This window comes from Mustela erminea, chromosome 13, assembly GCF_009829155.1.
Source record: "Mustela erminea isolate mMusErm1 chromosome 13, mMusErm1.Pri, whole genome shotgun sequence".
In the NCBI taxonomy this organism is placed as follows: Eukaryota; Metazoa; Chordata; class Mammalia; order Carnivora; family Mustelidae; genus Mustela; species Mustela erminea.
Genome location: NC_045626.1, coordinates 833,595 through 848,625, shown reverse-complemented (window position 1 = coordinate 848,625; position 15,031 = coordinate 833,595). Strand labels below are relative to the sequence as shown.

The 15,031-nt window shown below is 54.2% G+C and overlaps 1 protein-coding gene across 1 annotated transcript; it reads right to left on the bottom strand.

Annotated features, from left to right (window-relative positions):
- Nucleotides 1–2,273: 2,273 nt before the first annotated feature.
- Nucleotides 2,274–13,239, bottom strand: LOC116572040. The gene is given in 5 exon segments (XM_032310720.1): nt 2,274–6,427; nt 7,611–7,963; nt 8,062–8,150; nt 10,158–10,286; nt 12,675–13,239. A coding segment is annotated over 1 exon segment (963 nt). The 5' UTR covers nt 3,267–6,427; nt 7,611–7,963; nt 8,062–8,150; nt 10,158–10,286; nt 12,675–13,239; the 3' UTR covers nt 2,274–2,303.
- Between the last annotated feature and the right edge of the window lie 1,792 nt (nt 13,240–15,031).

Here is a 15,031-nt window from a genome sequence, read left to right as displayed (position 1 = left end):
ATGACTGGACTATTTTTTTGTTTTGTCTTGTTTTTGCTGACATTTTCGTGCACTTCCTTCCTTTCCTGATGCGTCCACATTGTACACAGACAAACAGACACACACAAGGATTAGGAGCATATCACACTGGGCCCATGGTCTTGCCTTGCCTTATGACATGAGTTTTGAAAATGAGGGGTTGCCACCTACCGTCCCAACCCTGTTCACGTGGGACCTCCTGTGACAGAGGTTTTGGTGGGTGAGATGCTCCCCAAGGTCCCATGACCACTAGGAAGGTCGTAGGTCCCTAAGGTTTTCATCATGAGGTGGGGACATGACCACAGGACTGAAAAATATGTCCCTGGGCCCCACGGGGCTGGCCAGCAAATGAAGTTAAATAAGAGTGTCCGGGTCTAACAGGCGTCCTCAGGCGTCCCCCGATACCTCTAGTTTTTGAGGACAAAATGCCGAAGGTGAAAAATGTTAACTTTATACAAGAACACTGCATTTATGTCCATAGGTGACGTTTAAAAGCCCCTTTAAATATGTCTAGCAATAGTGGTTCTGTGCGTAGGAGCTTGTGTTCATGGGTGCGAGCCCGCGTTGAAACGTGCACATGTTGCATTTTCATTCTCTAGCAAACCCCTGAAGCAGCGCGGCCTCTTACAGAAAGCCTCGATCACAGCCTGTACTTTTTTCTTGTTGAATCTCCATCTTTTCACACCGTCTTTTCTTTTGGGAAGGAGAGAGAGCTGTCAACATGTGATAATATGTTTGTGTATCACACTGAAAAATAATCTGGGTGCCAATCGGTACATCCGGCAATTATCCAGCTTCCGACAGGGGACTGGTGAGTGCGCTGCCCGAGGCCGACGGGGGCCCGAATCACCTGGCCGGGGGCAGAGCTGCGGCCGGGAGCGCCCACCTCCTTCCGGTCCACGCGGCTCTAATGGAGCCGTCATTTATACGTGTCAGTGGACAGAATCAAAGGGTGATCGGAATTTGTTCCGGGCAATTTCTCCTTTTGTTTTTCGTAATTCATGAGTATTAATATTCTTTAATGAGGTTTTTTTTATTTTGAGTGTTTTGTTGTTGTTATAGGAGAAAGATCTGGAGTGTCAAGCATTAGCAAGCTTGAGGTAACGGAACATAACAACAAAAGTGTATGACCGGCCCTGTATAAAGGGAAGAGGAGAAGGCTTGGGGTGCACTCTACCAAGAGTGGGTGCCGCTGAGGTCACAGGGATCTCGTGTGACGTCAGCAGAGGCTCGAGATCGTCATGTCACTCTGATGCCCTGTCTCGCATCTCCGAGTCTCATAAGATGGAGCTGATGTGCGGCCTGGTGCTCGGCCTGCAAACATCTGGGCAAGATAAACCAGCAGCGGTGGCCTTGAAGGGGTGTCCACGTCCAGGCTGAGCGGACACAGGGAAGCTGCCATGGCCGCGAGCTCGCCGTGTGTCTGCACCGGGCCAGACGCTGCGCATTCTCCCACTTAGTCCGCAAATACATCTCCCAAGCTGGGACTCCCTCCATTCCTGTTCTTCCGGTACAGAAACATACTCAGGTGTGGGCTCGCGGGTGTGGGCAGGTAAGTGGGAGACAAGAGATGGAGACCCAGGTGACCCGCTGCAGGGCATTCATTCTGGGACGCTGAGCTAAATTTGCACCTAAATTTAATGAAGGCATCACCGTGCCTTAAAATACACCTGAAAATAAATGTGTCACACTCTCTGTTGGGTGTTACGTTTCCACCGTCAAAATTCTTTCCTAAAATTTTCAGCAGGAAGAGCTGTGGCAGGTGTGATGACATTCGTAATAGTAAGCATCTGTCCAGGGCGTTTTCACAAAACAAAGGCACAGTGTTGGGCAGGTTGGTGTAGCAGGAGCGTCTTCCTCTGGAAGGGAGAGCATGGAGCGAGCGGTGTCCAGCCTCAGCTGCATGGCTGAGTCCACAGGCCACCCCTTCAGGGTGCTTGGCCCCTGGGATGGTTATGCTAAGGCCCACCCGAATTTTTACAGATGCGTCAGACATACCTGAAAATTGCCCATTATAACAACTTGCTAATTTTAGACTCTCTGAACATACCAAAGGAAAAGGTTTAATCATTTGGTTTATTCCATTTGACTACTAACACAGAATTAGGGTGACTCTGACACCACGACAGGGAGACACACTGAAAACCAGCCTGGGGGCTTGATAGGAGAGGCCAGCGCTCGTGTGGACAGTGACGGTGAAGACAGGTCAGGGCCGGCCCGGCGGCGTTCCTGCGGTGCAGAGAGCCGCGCTGCACGGAACGGGGAGGAAGAGGCGGCGTCACGATTCAGTGCCACAGGTGTTTCTTAGGCACTCGTGTCGCCAGAGAGAACAGGCTGAATGAGATGCACGGGACGGTAAGACAACTGTGCAGACGGCGAAACGCAAAGCTGACGGTGGTGTGAGAGGCGTCCTGCGGGTGTGCGGGCACCGGGGGACAGCTTCTACCTGCCGGCCGTAGGCGGCGGCCGCCGGTCACCACAGGCTGGGGACTGGCGGATTCCCCGTGTGGAGAGCCCACTTCCTTCCTACATGTCCATCTTCCTGAGGTGTCCTCGTGTGACTGACCAGGACAAGGGAGCTCTCTAGGGCCTCTTACAAGGGCACTACCCATCCGCGAGCACCCTGAGGACTGGACCACGTCCCAAAGGCCCTGCTTCCTCACACCATCACTTTGGGGAGAAGTTTGAACTCGTGAGTTTGGGGGGACACGGACTCTGTCCATAGCACGAGACTGTCATGAAGGTGATGGCATTGGGAAAGGGACAGGGAAGACCCTGGAGCGTGCTCCATGCCAGGACCTCTGGGAACAGGGCTTGAGGACCAAGGGGCTTGTTGTGGGAGGGTCAGGTGCACCATGGGAGCGGCCAAAAGCCGAGGACCCGCGCCCACGCCCACCAGCAGCCCCCGCCTCTGCCCCGGCCGCCAACACGTCCACACTCTGATGCACAACAGGGCGCGTGAAGTAGTTCGAATCACAGTCTGTCTGGGCTGCATGTCCATGGCCCGTCCGGCCTGGTGAGGAGCAGGGACTCCGCGGAGGGAGCCTGGTCAGGAGGGCCTGGGGAGACCGCCGCGTCTGGAGGAGGAGCGGGCCGCGAGGAGCAGGAGGAGGCCGAGGTGCGGGCAGAGGGCGCAAATACCACTCAGGGCATGAACCGGGCATGCAAACAATTCTCCCAGTTGGAATTTTTAAAGAAGCAATTCCTTTAAAAAGCCAAGAAAAGTCTAAACCACACACCTTTTCCATGATGGTAACTGAAGAGATTTTACTTGTCTTGTGTAGGGGAGGGAGAGGTGAGCCTACGGCTGGCGCTCGGCCGCTCTGGTGCTCGTGGACTCTGTCTCTACCAGGCCTGGAAGCTCTCTCTGAGGGTCTTCGTCTTTGTCCTGGCCCCACAGGTTCCTGGTCGTTCCCGCATGGCAGCCCTTTGGCCACATCCCTGCTTTTGGATTATGTCCAGGTAGGATGGGCCTCACGTCCGACCCCAGCACTGTGAGGCCAGCCCCTCGCGTCCGACCCCAGCACTGTGAGGCCAGCCCCTCGTTCCCTACTGCCACCATGCCCAGGCTTCTGTGCCCACCGACCAGCCCGTGCTGGTCTCCACACAGCCAGATGAGCCTTCACAAACAGACTGGGGACCGCGCCGCAAGCCACTACAGCAAAGGCCACAGAGGCCCAGCCCAGCCAGCCCCTGTGAGGGCTCGGCCCCGTCTCCTCCAGGCTCCCACTCTGGCTCACTCCACCAGGCTCTGCCACAGCTCCTTCGAGGCTGAGAGTGTGAAACTTAGCAAGGTGACAGAGGCAAAGCCGAGCCTCTGATGGCCCTAGCTCACAGAGCAGGATGCAGGCTGTCCCCAGAGGCCGGCCGCAGGGAGGGAGAGCCGAGGGACAGATGGACAGCGTCTGGACAAGCTTGCGCACGTCTGGTCCTGGGAGTGCCGTGCGCCCCCTTCGAGTGTGTGGTTCGGCCCACAGCGGTCGGGAGGATAAGGAGGGTGAGCCCTGGGGCCTCAGACGTCAATGTAAGTAAGGCCTGGCCTGTCCCCCGTGCTCTGGAAACCCCCGACGTGCAGCCCGGCTAAGCGTTCTGAGTTCCAGGGACTTTGGCTCTGACTGCACTCACAGCTTGACCGTAACAGATTAAGTTCCTAAAGTAGAATGGAGAAGATTCGCAATTAGCTAAAGATGGAAAGCAAAGACAGTGCGATGATGTGTTGTTTGACGCGTAATAACAGCAGACGCTAGGCTGTAGCCTCGTGTTTCCTGACTTAACAGTGGTATTATAGAGTAAGACAACATCTGGAGTAAAAACACATGACAGTTTTGCCGCGAAATATCTGAAAGTGCCACACCAAACCTTCTAGTTTTAAAAATGAAAGCCAGTAAAGCATTTTTGCATTCTGACATCAAAGGAGCAGCGACTAGCTCTATGAATTCTTGTGCACAATTAATATGTGTGTCTCATTTCACCCATATAAATGTGCTTAGCTGTAAACAAACCGCCCTGGAAATTAGACCAAACACCAAACTCATGGCCTGGACAGCCCAGCAAATGACGGCATCGCAGTAAATCAGAGCCCCGCAGACGTCAGACAGAAGGAAATTTCGCTTCACATCCTCACTGAGGCGTAAATTCTATTCCTGAGAACCCAGCACAATGTACGTCCAGCAGCTTTCGTGCACTCACAGGCCATCAGCACGAGCTCACTTTAGAAGCTTCTCGGCAGCCCCCAACGGGACCAGTGCCTGTTAGCAGCCCCCCACTCGCCCTCCCCACCCCCAGCCCCAGGCAAGCACTAATCTCCTCACTATCTCCAGAGAGGCATGGGTTCTGGACGTTTCACAGAAGTGGAATCATACAACACGGGGTCTGAGAAAGATTCCCTTTCAGTGTGATTAACCGCATGCCCATAATGAGAATCTTTTCTACTAGAACTTCCTTCGCTAACCCTACAAAAAAGAAGCCCCATGAGATCTTGTCCAGGTGACCAAACAGGGGTCTTGTCGCTCTTGTGTCTCGAGCATTTCTGGGCCCACATGATGCTTCCCAACCGCCTGGTCAGGCCACTGTCACAAACCGAGTGATGACGCAGGGGTCACTGCCTCGGTCATCCACGGGGTTGGAACCTCCGTTGGGCTCTGTGATTTCTGAGCCGTACCTGACACGACCCAAGCACCCATCTTCCAGAGGCCGGCGTACGACTTGATATAGCTTGCGCACTCGCACGTGCTCACGTCAGGGTCATAGCTTTACCGCACGGGACCCTGTAAAGGGCTGCCCTCCATGGGACTTCTGCAATGGTCTCATTTCAAAGTCACCCGGTCTCTAGTATTACATACAGAATAAAGTCCAGGCAAGTTTAACCAATCTTGCAGAAAGAAATCAAGAAAATCACGTTTTCCAAAAGAAAGTCATGTTTTCTGACCAGTTCATAATTTTCATTTGTTTTTAACTTAATCAGCAATCTTTGAGGTGTGCAGATGTGCTTGTGCCTTCACCTGTCAAGCCCACTGAATTCCTCCAATGTTACAACAAATGTAACAGTTCCCACGGACCACCCAGCGGGCTCTCTGTTCTCCTGCGGGATCGCCACAATGTATCGTCCACATGGATCCTTGAGACCACCTGTAACACTTCTGCTGCTGTTCCCACCGCAGGTCTCTCTCCAGACCCAACCCCTCCACATCCTACTTCTGCTCCAGTGAGAAAGAAATACACCGACTCATCACTCATCCAATTTGAAAAAGTTTTTTAAAAAAGAAATTATTTATACCATCTCACTGAAAACATTGCGAAGTCGGTTGAATCCAGCTTAAGGCACCAAATAAACCAGTGAATTAAACAGATCCTAATGGTGGGGGCCGTCCGACTGTCCTCTGCTTCGTTCGTGTGTCTCTGTCATCCTGCAGAGCGCAGAGCACCGGGGTCCCTCCGGGGGACCGGTCCAGGGGGTGCCATCGCCCGCCCAGCATTTCGTCTCTGGGAGGGAGAACAAAGCGTACTCTTTGCGTTTTCACACAGGTCCCGCCCTACGGTTGGGTGAGCCAAAGCAGGCGCCCCTTGGTCCTAATACCTGCACATGAGGCCAGTGCCCCATTTCCCAGTGGCCGTTTTTGGGTGAGGGGAGACTTTTTTGTTTTTTGATAATCATAAAAAGATGATAGCCCCACCCTAAAATTGCTGTCTTTGTAGCAGGCACTAATCTAAACGCTTAACACGTGGGCTGTCAGTAACTTGTCTTGACAGCATGGTGGCAGGCGCCTCTGTCCCCACCAGGCATGTGAGGAGGCCAGGCTTCAGGAGGCCGGTCAGCAGGTGGCCGACACCAGCGATACTGCGAGGTTGGGGCGCCAGCACTGAGCCCGCGCTGTCTCCTCTTCACCCTTCTGTCCGAGCACGAATTATTCTGGTGAGGGAAGAAGACTTTCCGTTTTAAAAAAATGTTTTAGGGGGCGCCTGGGTGGCTCAGTGGGTTGAGCCGCTGCCTTCGGCTCGGGTCATGATCTCAGGGTCCTGGGATCGAGTCCCGCATCGGGCTCTCTGCTCAGCAGGGGGCCTGCTTCCCTCTCTCTCTCTCTCTCTCTCTGTCTGCCTCTCTGGCTGCTTGTGAACTCTCTCTGTCAAATAAATAAATAAAATCTTCAAAAAAAATGTTTTAGGGGTGCTTAGGTGGCACAGCCAGTTAGGCATTGGACTTGTGGTTTGGGGTCAGGTCATGATCTCGGGGTCATGGGATGCAGCCCTGCGCTGGACTCCACGCTCAGCGGGAGTCTGCTGGAGACTCTCCCTCTGCCCCCGCCACTTGAGCTCTCTCTCTCTCTCTCTAAAATAGATAAATTAATCTTTGAAAAATATTTAAAGTTTTATCCTTCCCCCTTTTATTATTTTTTTAAAGATTTTATTTATTTATTTGACAGAGAGAAATCACAAGTAGACGGAGAGGCAGGCAGAGAGAGAGAGAGAGAGGGAAGCAGGCTCCCTGCTGAGCAGAGAGCCCGATGCGGGACTCGATCCCAGGACCCCGAGATCATGACCCGAGCCGAAGGCAGCGGCTTAACCCACTGAGGCACCCAGGCGTCCCAATCCTTCCCCCTTTTAAAAGAAAAACAGTAATGAGTGCTTTTGGGGGTCGAATTTTGCGTTTCTTTGTCATCAAGAGTAGGACCTTCCCAGGCAGGTTCGTAATGTCAGCAGCATGTTTTGCAAAGCTTCTCGTGAGTAAGACCTGCTGGGCATGACACTTGGACATCGCTTCCTGCCTTTCCAGAGGGCGTCTGTGTTCAGGTCCCCCCCCCCACCGCCACCACCACATGCGACGACGGCCAAGTGGAGGCTCCGAGCTGCATCGCTGGGGGCTAAGAATGTCAGCTTTCATCCCAGAGAAGAGGCACAGACACGTGCTGTCAGAATGAGCATCTCTGTGCCCGTGGTCAAAAGACAGCCGGCATGCTCTGTGTCAGCCTAAACTCAGACTTTCATAATGTGAAAATTTCATGGAAACCGCCATCAGCATAATAAGTACAAGTAATTTATCTGATAAAAGAATGTCAACAGCAAGTATGTATAATTTGTGTGGTGACAAATTGTACCTGTCCTTCCCAGGAAGAAAGGGATACTGCTGTGCACGGGGAGGACGGGCCGGGTCGGGGACGGGAGCTTGCATTTACGACGCGGCTCTCGGAGGTGCCTGTGATGCTTTCAGAGGGTCGGCGCAAATTATACCTAATAAAGTTATTATAAATAATTACTACCTCTCCTCTCCTCTCCTGCGTGATCAGGGAGTTTGGAGTGCAGCGCAGGCAGTTACAGATGAGAGACGCCTTTAGTTCTGACTTGGGGGCATCTCATGTAGCTCCCCTCGCCTTCACCGAAGTCACAGATCCACTTTCAAAGATGCGTGACATCTTAGGAGATCGGAGGTCCCTGGGACTCGGAGAGTCAGCTAGAAAGAGTGAGAAACACAGCCTTCGGTGTGTCCTGAGGACTCGCACAGACCAGCTCACATGCTGGAATGTCCCAGGAGAGGCAGAGAGATGGCACCTGCTTCCGCGTGACAATGACTGGAGAGTGGCAGAGGCATCACAGGAGGAGGGGAAATGAGTAGCCTGTAGCACCGTGGGCACAGTGTCCTGTAATGAGATGGGACGGCCACTCATTCCAACAGTATTTGCTGAGAGACACCCTTGTGCCTACACTGAGCCAAGGGGTGGGGGGTGCCTTGACATTCTCCAGCCCCTTGTGGCTGCGGTCAAGGCCAGGTGGAAAAATGACAGAGGGCCGAGAAGTGCAGTGCTGACCCCGGGATTCAGGGGAGCCAGAGGGGGAGCCCCCAGACCAGACCAGCCACGGCCAGGGGGAACGCTTGTCCAAGCCTGCAGCTTGAAAACCATGGCCAGATGCCCAGTACAAAGCCAGCTCTGAGAATGCGGGTGGGGTTTGTCAGAACGGGACACTCATCCCCAAACAGCTCTCATTCCCCAGCAGGTAACGTTCCCGCTGGGCAAGGCAGCGGGCTGTCAGCACAGAGTGGGGGCCTGACATGTGCCCTTGGCCGGACGAGGTGAGCCTGGAGCAGGACACAGAGAACAAAGCAGGGCTGCCAGCAGGGGTGATGGGGGGCGGATCAAGAGTACAAACTTCCGGGGTCAAATAAATAAGTCACGGGCATGAAGAGTAAAGCAAAGGGAGTGCCATCAATGATAATATTGTAATTAGCATTTCATGGTAAAAGGTAAGTCATGTACAGGGGTGTTGAATCACTGTGCTGCACACCTGAAACTAACGTAACATTGTGTGTTCACTCTACTGCAGTGACAAAAACATTTTATTGAAAATAAATTAAAGGGCGCCTGGGTGGCTCAGTGGTTAAGCCGCTGCCTTCGGCTCAGGTCATGATCTCTGGGTCCTGGGATCGAGCCCCGCATCGGGCTCTCTGCTCAGCAAGGAGCCTGCTTCCTCCTCTCTCTCTCTCTCTCTGCCGGCCTCTCTGCCTACTTGTGATCTCTGTCAAATAAATAAATAAAATCTTTAAAAAAAAAGAATATAAATTAAAAAAGAAAATATTCTACACAATACTGGTGGGCTGCCCAGTTTTCGATAAGGGTACTCTGTGTGGGTAACTTCTCATTAAGAATTTAAGGAATTATGGGGTGCCTGAATGGCTCCATGGGTTAAATTCTCTGTCTTCAGCTCAGGTCATGATCCCGGGGTCCTGGGATTGAGCCCTGCATTGGGCCCTGTGCTCAGCGGGGAGCCTGCTTCCTCCTCTCTCTCTGCCTGCCTCTCTACCTACTTGTGATCTCTGTCTGCAAATAAATAAATAAAATCTTAAAAAAAAAAAAAGAATTTAAGGAATTAGCTTCATGTGCCTGACATGGCAGAGACACGGAGGAGACAAGAATGTGTTTCTTCTGGAGTTCCCATGTGTGTCATCGAGACTATGGTATTGTGTCTGGAAGAGGTTCACCAGTGTTAAAGTTCCAGGTGGACAGACAGGCCTTGTTGGGCACACAGCTGTTGATATAGGACAGCTGAATGGACCCCGTACCCCAAGTGACCCGAATGGGACTCTGAACCATTCACTCGGGGTTCATTTATTTCTTAGGCAATCCTTTGAAACTCTCTGTGAGAAGCTATTCATTACATTTTTCCCATTTTGATGGAATAGTTGAAATGTCTACGGTTCATTAGAATAGCAGTTGAATGCGTGGTTTAAAGAAAACCAGGACTCTTCTAGGCACATCCGTCCCCACGCACCGCAGCTGATCCTGTACCAGACAGAGCTCGGTGGCAGGGGCGTGGGCCGCCAGGGTGCAGCTGGAGTCGTGCGTGCCCTGGGAGGGCCATGTGAGCACACACCCATTTGCACACTGGCACACATGCTCGTGTACACACATTTTGTGGTCGACTCAAAATTCTTCTTTCAGCAAATGAAATACTGGAACGAATTCTGCACAAAATACAGGTTTTTAAATTAAGAGCTTGCTGTAAGTAACGTGAGTGCACCGCGTGGTAAGATGAACGAAACCTTATTGTTACAGTTACATTTTCCTCCCTTTATGACAGATCCAGGCTTCACACGTCACGAGGGTCGTTAGCCTTTCAAGGGGTGACACGTGGTGTTGGAAGTCTCGTACCTCGCTCTGTGTTGGGATGTTGTGAACTTGGACGCGGGGTAGAGAGGGTGGGAGTGAAGGTACCTGCCGAAAGCTTCATGCCTTTACACCACAGCCACTGCGAGAGGAGGACACGCGTGGAGCAGAGCCCTGGAGAACAAAACAAAGAAAGCATCAAGGACATAACGCGCGCTAAAACGGGCCCCTCGTGACGCACTCAAAGACCGCGTTTCACAAGACTCATCTTTCATGGCACTTTTTCTAAAACTATTGTGCCTTGCAATAGCAGTCTTCAAACTTTTGTGCCCAGTGACCCCCCACCCCCAAAAGAACTTTGGAAAAGGATGGATGCCTTCACTCGGATTGTACGGATAGCTAAATGTTGTCCCTCTAACTGGGAATAGTTACACTGAAACTGGGAATAGTTAGAAATGTCCCATTTTTAGCCTGTTCCATTTAGTTTTAAAAATGGAACTGTGACATCACCTTTTTGTAGAAGGTTTTATTTGTTTAGTTGCATGACGAGCAGGGGAAGAGCTGAGCGGAGAGAGAATCTCAAGCAGGCTCTGCACTGAGCAGAGCCGGATGTGGGGCTCAGGACCACGACCTGAGCTGAAATCAAGAGTCAGACACTCAGTGGACTGAGCCACCCCAGTGACATCACTTTTTAAAATGTACTGAATGACATTTGAATTCCATGATATGATATCCACTGTCAACTATTTAAAAAATAATGAAGCTCTTCTTTGACATTCGAAAATCTTTCTTTTTGTTCAAGTACCCTTTTTCAAAAAACATTTCACTGAGAAGTTTTCATTGGTCCTCTGGATAGAAATGGGAATTTATCTGCCAGGGCAGTTGATCCCATCACACACCTGCTGGGACCAGCACGTGGCCTCTCTGCTGAGTCTGTGTTTGGCCCCCGTGGTGCTGCGGGTCCGGGCTTCCTGCCTGCGATGCAGAAACAGGCCACATGTAGCACCACGGACTCCAGGACGCACCTACCAATGCCTGGGTCACATTTGCCCCCAGATCGGTGTGCTCCTGGATCCCAAAGCCAAAGTTTCCAGCATCAGAGAAGTTATTTTTTTCTTAACTCATACTCCTGCACCTTTAGGACTTTCTCCAGGTTTCTTTTGCCCTGGGCCGGCAGACAATCTTTTCCTTTCTCTGCCAAGGATCTGATGGCCCAGCTCCCTCCGGAGAACACGGGGTCCGGCCTGCAGCCTGGCTCAGTCCTTCACTATTGTCCCTCGCATGAGCGTGGAGGCAGAGCTTGTGGACGTGATGGTCTCACGTGTGGTTCTCCTTTTCATCTAGATCCTGTGCCACGGTGGGGAACAGGAAGAGCTAAAGTGTAATTTTTGAAGAGGTCAAGTAAGTCTCATGTGGATACATGTGTTTGTGCCAAAATTTTACAAACTTATGAGTCAAGTACAAACTTATGGAGGAAAATACAATGAGTAAGACCTTAAGACGGCCTCAGAGAGTTTTTCAGGACCTAGAAATCACCGATGTTGGGCTCAGGTGCTGATTTAGACACAAAAGTGGTTGATATCCCGAGGACAATACACTATGCCCCATGATGTTCTATTTTCTTCTGGACGGAAACTATTTGCTTCTCTACTAGCAAAAACCTTCATGCTTGCAAGTAATTTCACAAAGGTGGGGATTCTACTAAACAGCGCACAGTCAGCTGAATGGCATTCTCCTCGGGTGGCCTGTGCCCTTGCATGAGAAGAAATGACACGCCAGCCTGCTTCTGCCGGGAGTTCAAGCTCGGGCGGTCAGCATTCTCTTCCAAGCTCCCCCGGCAGCTCTGGTCTAGAAGCTACACACGGCCTTTGGAGCCTGGGTTCGAGCTCTGGCTGTGACCTAGGGCAGCTGTGTACCGATGCTGTGTCTCCGGGTCCGTGTCTGCCGAGGTGAGGGACACTCCCAGATGCGTGACCACGGCCAGTGATCGCGTGGTCTAGATCGTCTGTCTCTGCCACTTTCTGCTTCTCCGTGGGAGGCCTCTTAGACCTCAGGCTTGTATTTGGATTTCGTTTGTCGTCTGGTCTGACAACGTGACTCCTCCTTGGCGCACTCGGTCTCCTTACACTCAAAGCACACAAACCGGTGGAACTCCATCATCTTATTTGTTCGCTCTTTCCCCACCCGTGCTTTTTTTTTTTTTTTAAGTCCTTCCATGCCTTCCTAAAGATCGATCAAGTATTCTCGGTCACTCCACGCCCTCCATTAACTTGTGATTACGCCTTTCTTCGGGGACTGCTCTAGGGAAGTGCTGTCCCCATAGAAACCCACCATACCTGTGCTGTCAGTGCCCGCCCCCTCCCATCCCCAGGTGTTAGCAAGGCCATGCGCCCCTGTGACGGGTCGGCAAGCCTTCCCTGTAAAGGGCCACACAGGCTTTGTGGCATGCGCCCTTTGTAAGGCCTCCCCAACTCCACGGCTGCAGCCGGGAAGCCCGCATAGGTAATCCGTGGGTAGAACAGTGTGGTTCTAGCTAAACAAACAGGCGACAGAAGATTCTACCTGTGAGCAGTGTGCTGCCCCCGGCTCTGCCACCCGGTTGGGGGGTGGTCTGGCTCCTGGGCTCCGCCTGCTTCCAGTAGTGCTCCTTCCCTTCCCGTACCCCGGAGCCCGGAGGAGCTCTGGGTATTCCATAGACCTGTCAGCAGGAGCCCCGTGAACTGCTTTGGCTTTCTTCCTACCCACACATCTGTAAACAGTCTCTCAGCTGAGCTGTCCACCTGAGCAGCACAGAGGGCCACCGAGCTCCTGCCAGGATCTGCCCAGAACTTCAGCTGACATCCGCACGTGTCCCACGGTGGCCCAAGTCACAGACAGCAGAGAGTCTGCATAAGGGAAAGAGTGGCCACGCGTTCCTCCTGCAAATAGGAGGTCCCTGTGTCCTTTGACTGTGGTCTCCACAAAGTGGCCTCTCTCAAACCACATAAAAAGCAGCAAAAGTAACAAATGGGAACCAGAAAGTTGGAGCAATTACTTAAGAATAGTAACTTTTTTTTGATAAGTTTTTTTAAATGTTCTTATCTTTTTCATTTTTTTTAAAAGATTTATTTATTAGAGAGAGAGCACAAGCAAGGGGAGCAGCAAGCAGAGGGAGAGGGAGAAGCAGGCTCCCCACTGAGCAGGGAGCTCCACACGGGGCTCTACCCCAGGACCCTGGCATCATGCCCGAGCCGAAGGCTCAACCATCTGAGCCACCCAGGCGTCCCAGTAAGTAAGTTTTTGCATTGAGAAAGTAATACATGAAAATATTCAGTCAAGAGGAGTCTAGAATCTGTTAGTTTATGTTGCACACACTGCGTCACATGGTCATAATGGATTTGTAAGCTATGGACATAGGGAACAAAAGACACAGCAGTGCCTGAAGACCCCACAGTGACAGGACCAGAAAGAGAGGTGAGAGTGGGTCCCGTGGGCTGGGTCCTGAGGCAGGAGGTTGGCGGTGGGAGTGGGCAATGCGCTCGGCCGGGCGCGGGTAAGGCTGTCCTACATGGAGTCGACTCGGAAGCTAAAAACCCGCCGCCGAGGAAATCCTGTTGCTGGTGGCGGCCTAGCGCTTCGAACGGGGTGGGGGCTTAGGAGCTGGAGGACAGAGACGCGACCTGCAGGCCCAGGAGACTCCCAGGGCTGGCCGACCCTGCATCTGACGGGCCATCCCTGGTACCGGAAGCCTTGACATGCCACATGGGACCCGGTTCTGGGCCGCAGGGGAAGCCGCGGCAGCGCGACTCACAGGGAGGGCAGTGCCTCCTGCCCACCGCCTGCGACCCTCAATTCCGGGACATCTGGAGAAATCCAGCGCTAAGAAGGTGAGAAATCAAAACGGAAACATTTCCTTCCCCTTGGAAACGTGTCAGACACGAAGCAGACCGGAGCGAAATCGAACAGGGGCCAGGAGCGAGGCCCGGGGAGAGGACGGCCCCGCACCCCGAAGTCCGTCCTCGGCTCCTGAAACCGCCTCCGCGACGCGCTTCGCGAAGCTCTTCGCTCGCTCACTGGCCGCCAGCGAGGCCTTCCGAGGGCCCGGCCCCTCGCCGCAGGGTTAGGGGTCTGGGAAAGGTCAGGTTCCGTCGGGTGCGAAGAGGAAGCGCGGCGCGTCGGGCCAGCGCGTCCTGCCCTCGCGGGCCTGCAGCGGGGGGACACTTGGCGACCCGGCGTCCTCGCCTGCCCGAAGGGGGCCGGGAAGCCGGTGGGGCGCGCGGGAGGGCGGGCTGCGGGGTGCGGGAGAGGCCCGTGCGCCCGGCGGCCGCTCCGCGGGACAAGGGGCGCCCCTGGGGCTCTCAGGGCGCGCGCCGTCCGGAGCGGCGACCCCACGGTGGAGCGGGGACCCCGCGGTGCAGGCGCCTCCGAGCAGTCCGCCGGGCCGCGCCGAGGACGCGAGACCGGCCGGGCGGGAGCCCGCACACCGGGCGTCTCGGAGCCGGGAATGGGGCCCGCGGACCCGGGCCGGCGGGGCGCGGGTCGGCGCGCGTCGGGGCCTCCGCGGAGCGCGGGCCGCAATCAGCGCACGAGCCGGCGCGGACGGGGCTGGGGGGCCCGACGCCGGCGGCTCCTCGGAGGCCCCTCCCGCGAGCGTCCGTCCGCAGGCGCGGCCCCGCACAGCCTCCGCCGCACGCGCACGCGCCCGGGGACGCCGCCGCAGGGACACAGCGCGGCCGCGCGCGCGCACGCCGCGCGGTGACGCCACCCGGCCCGGGCGCGCGGTGGGGCGGAGCCTCGGAGCGCCACCACCTCGCTCGCGCCCGCGCCGCGCGGGAACGTCATCGGGCCCGCGCACGGAGCCTCGGAACGCCGCCGCCTGCCGCGCCCTACCCGCGCCGCCCGCTGTCGTCATCAGGCTGCGCCGCGCCGTGACGCCATCG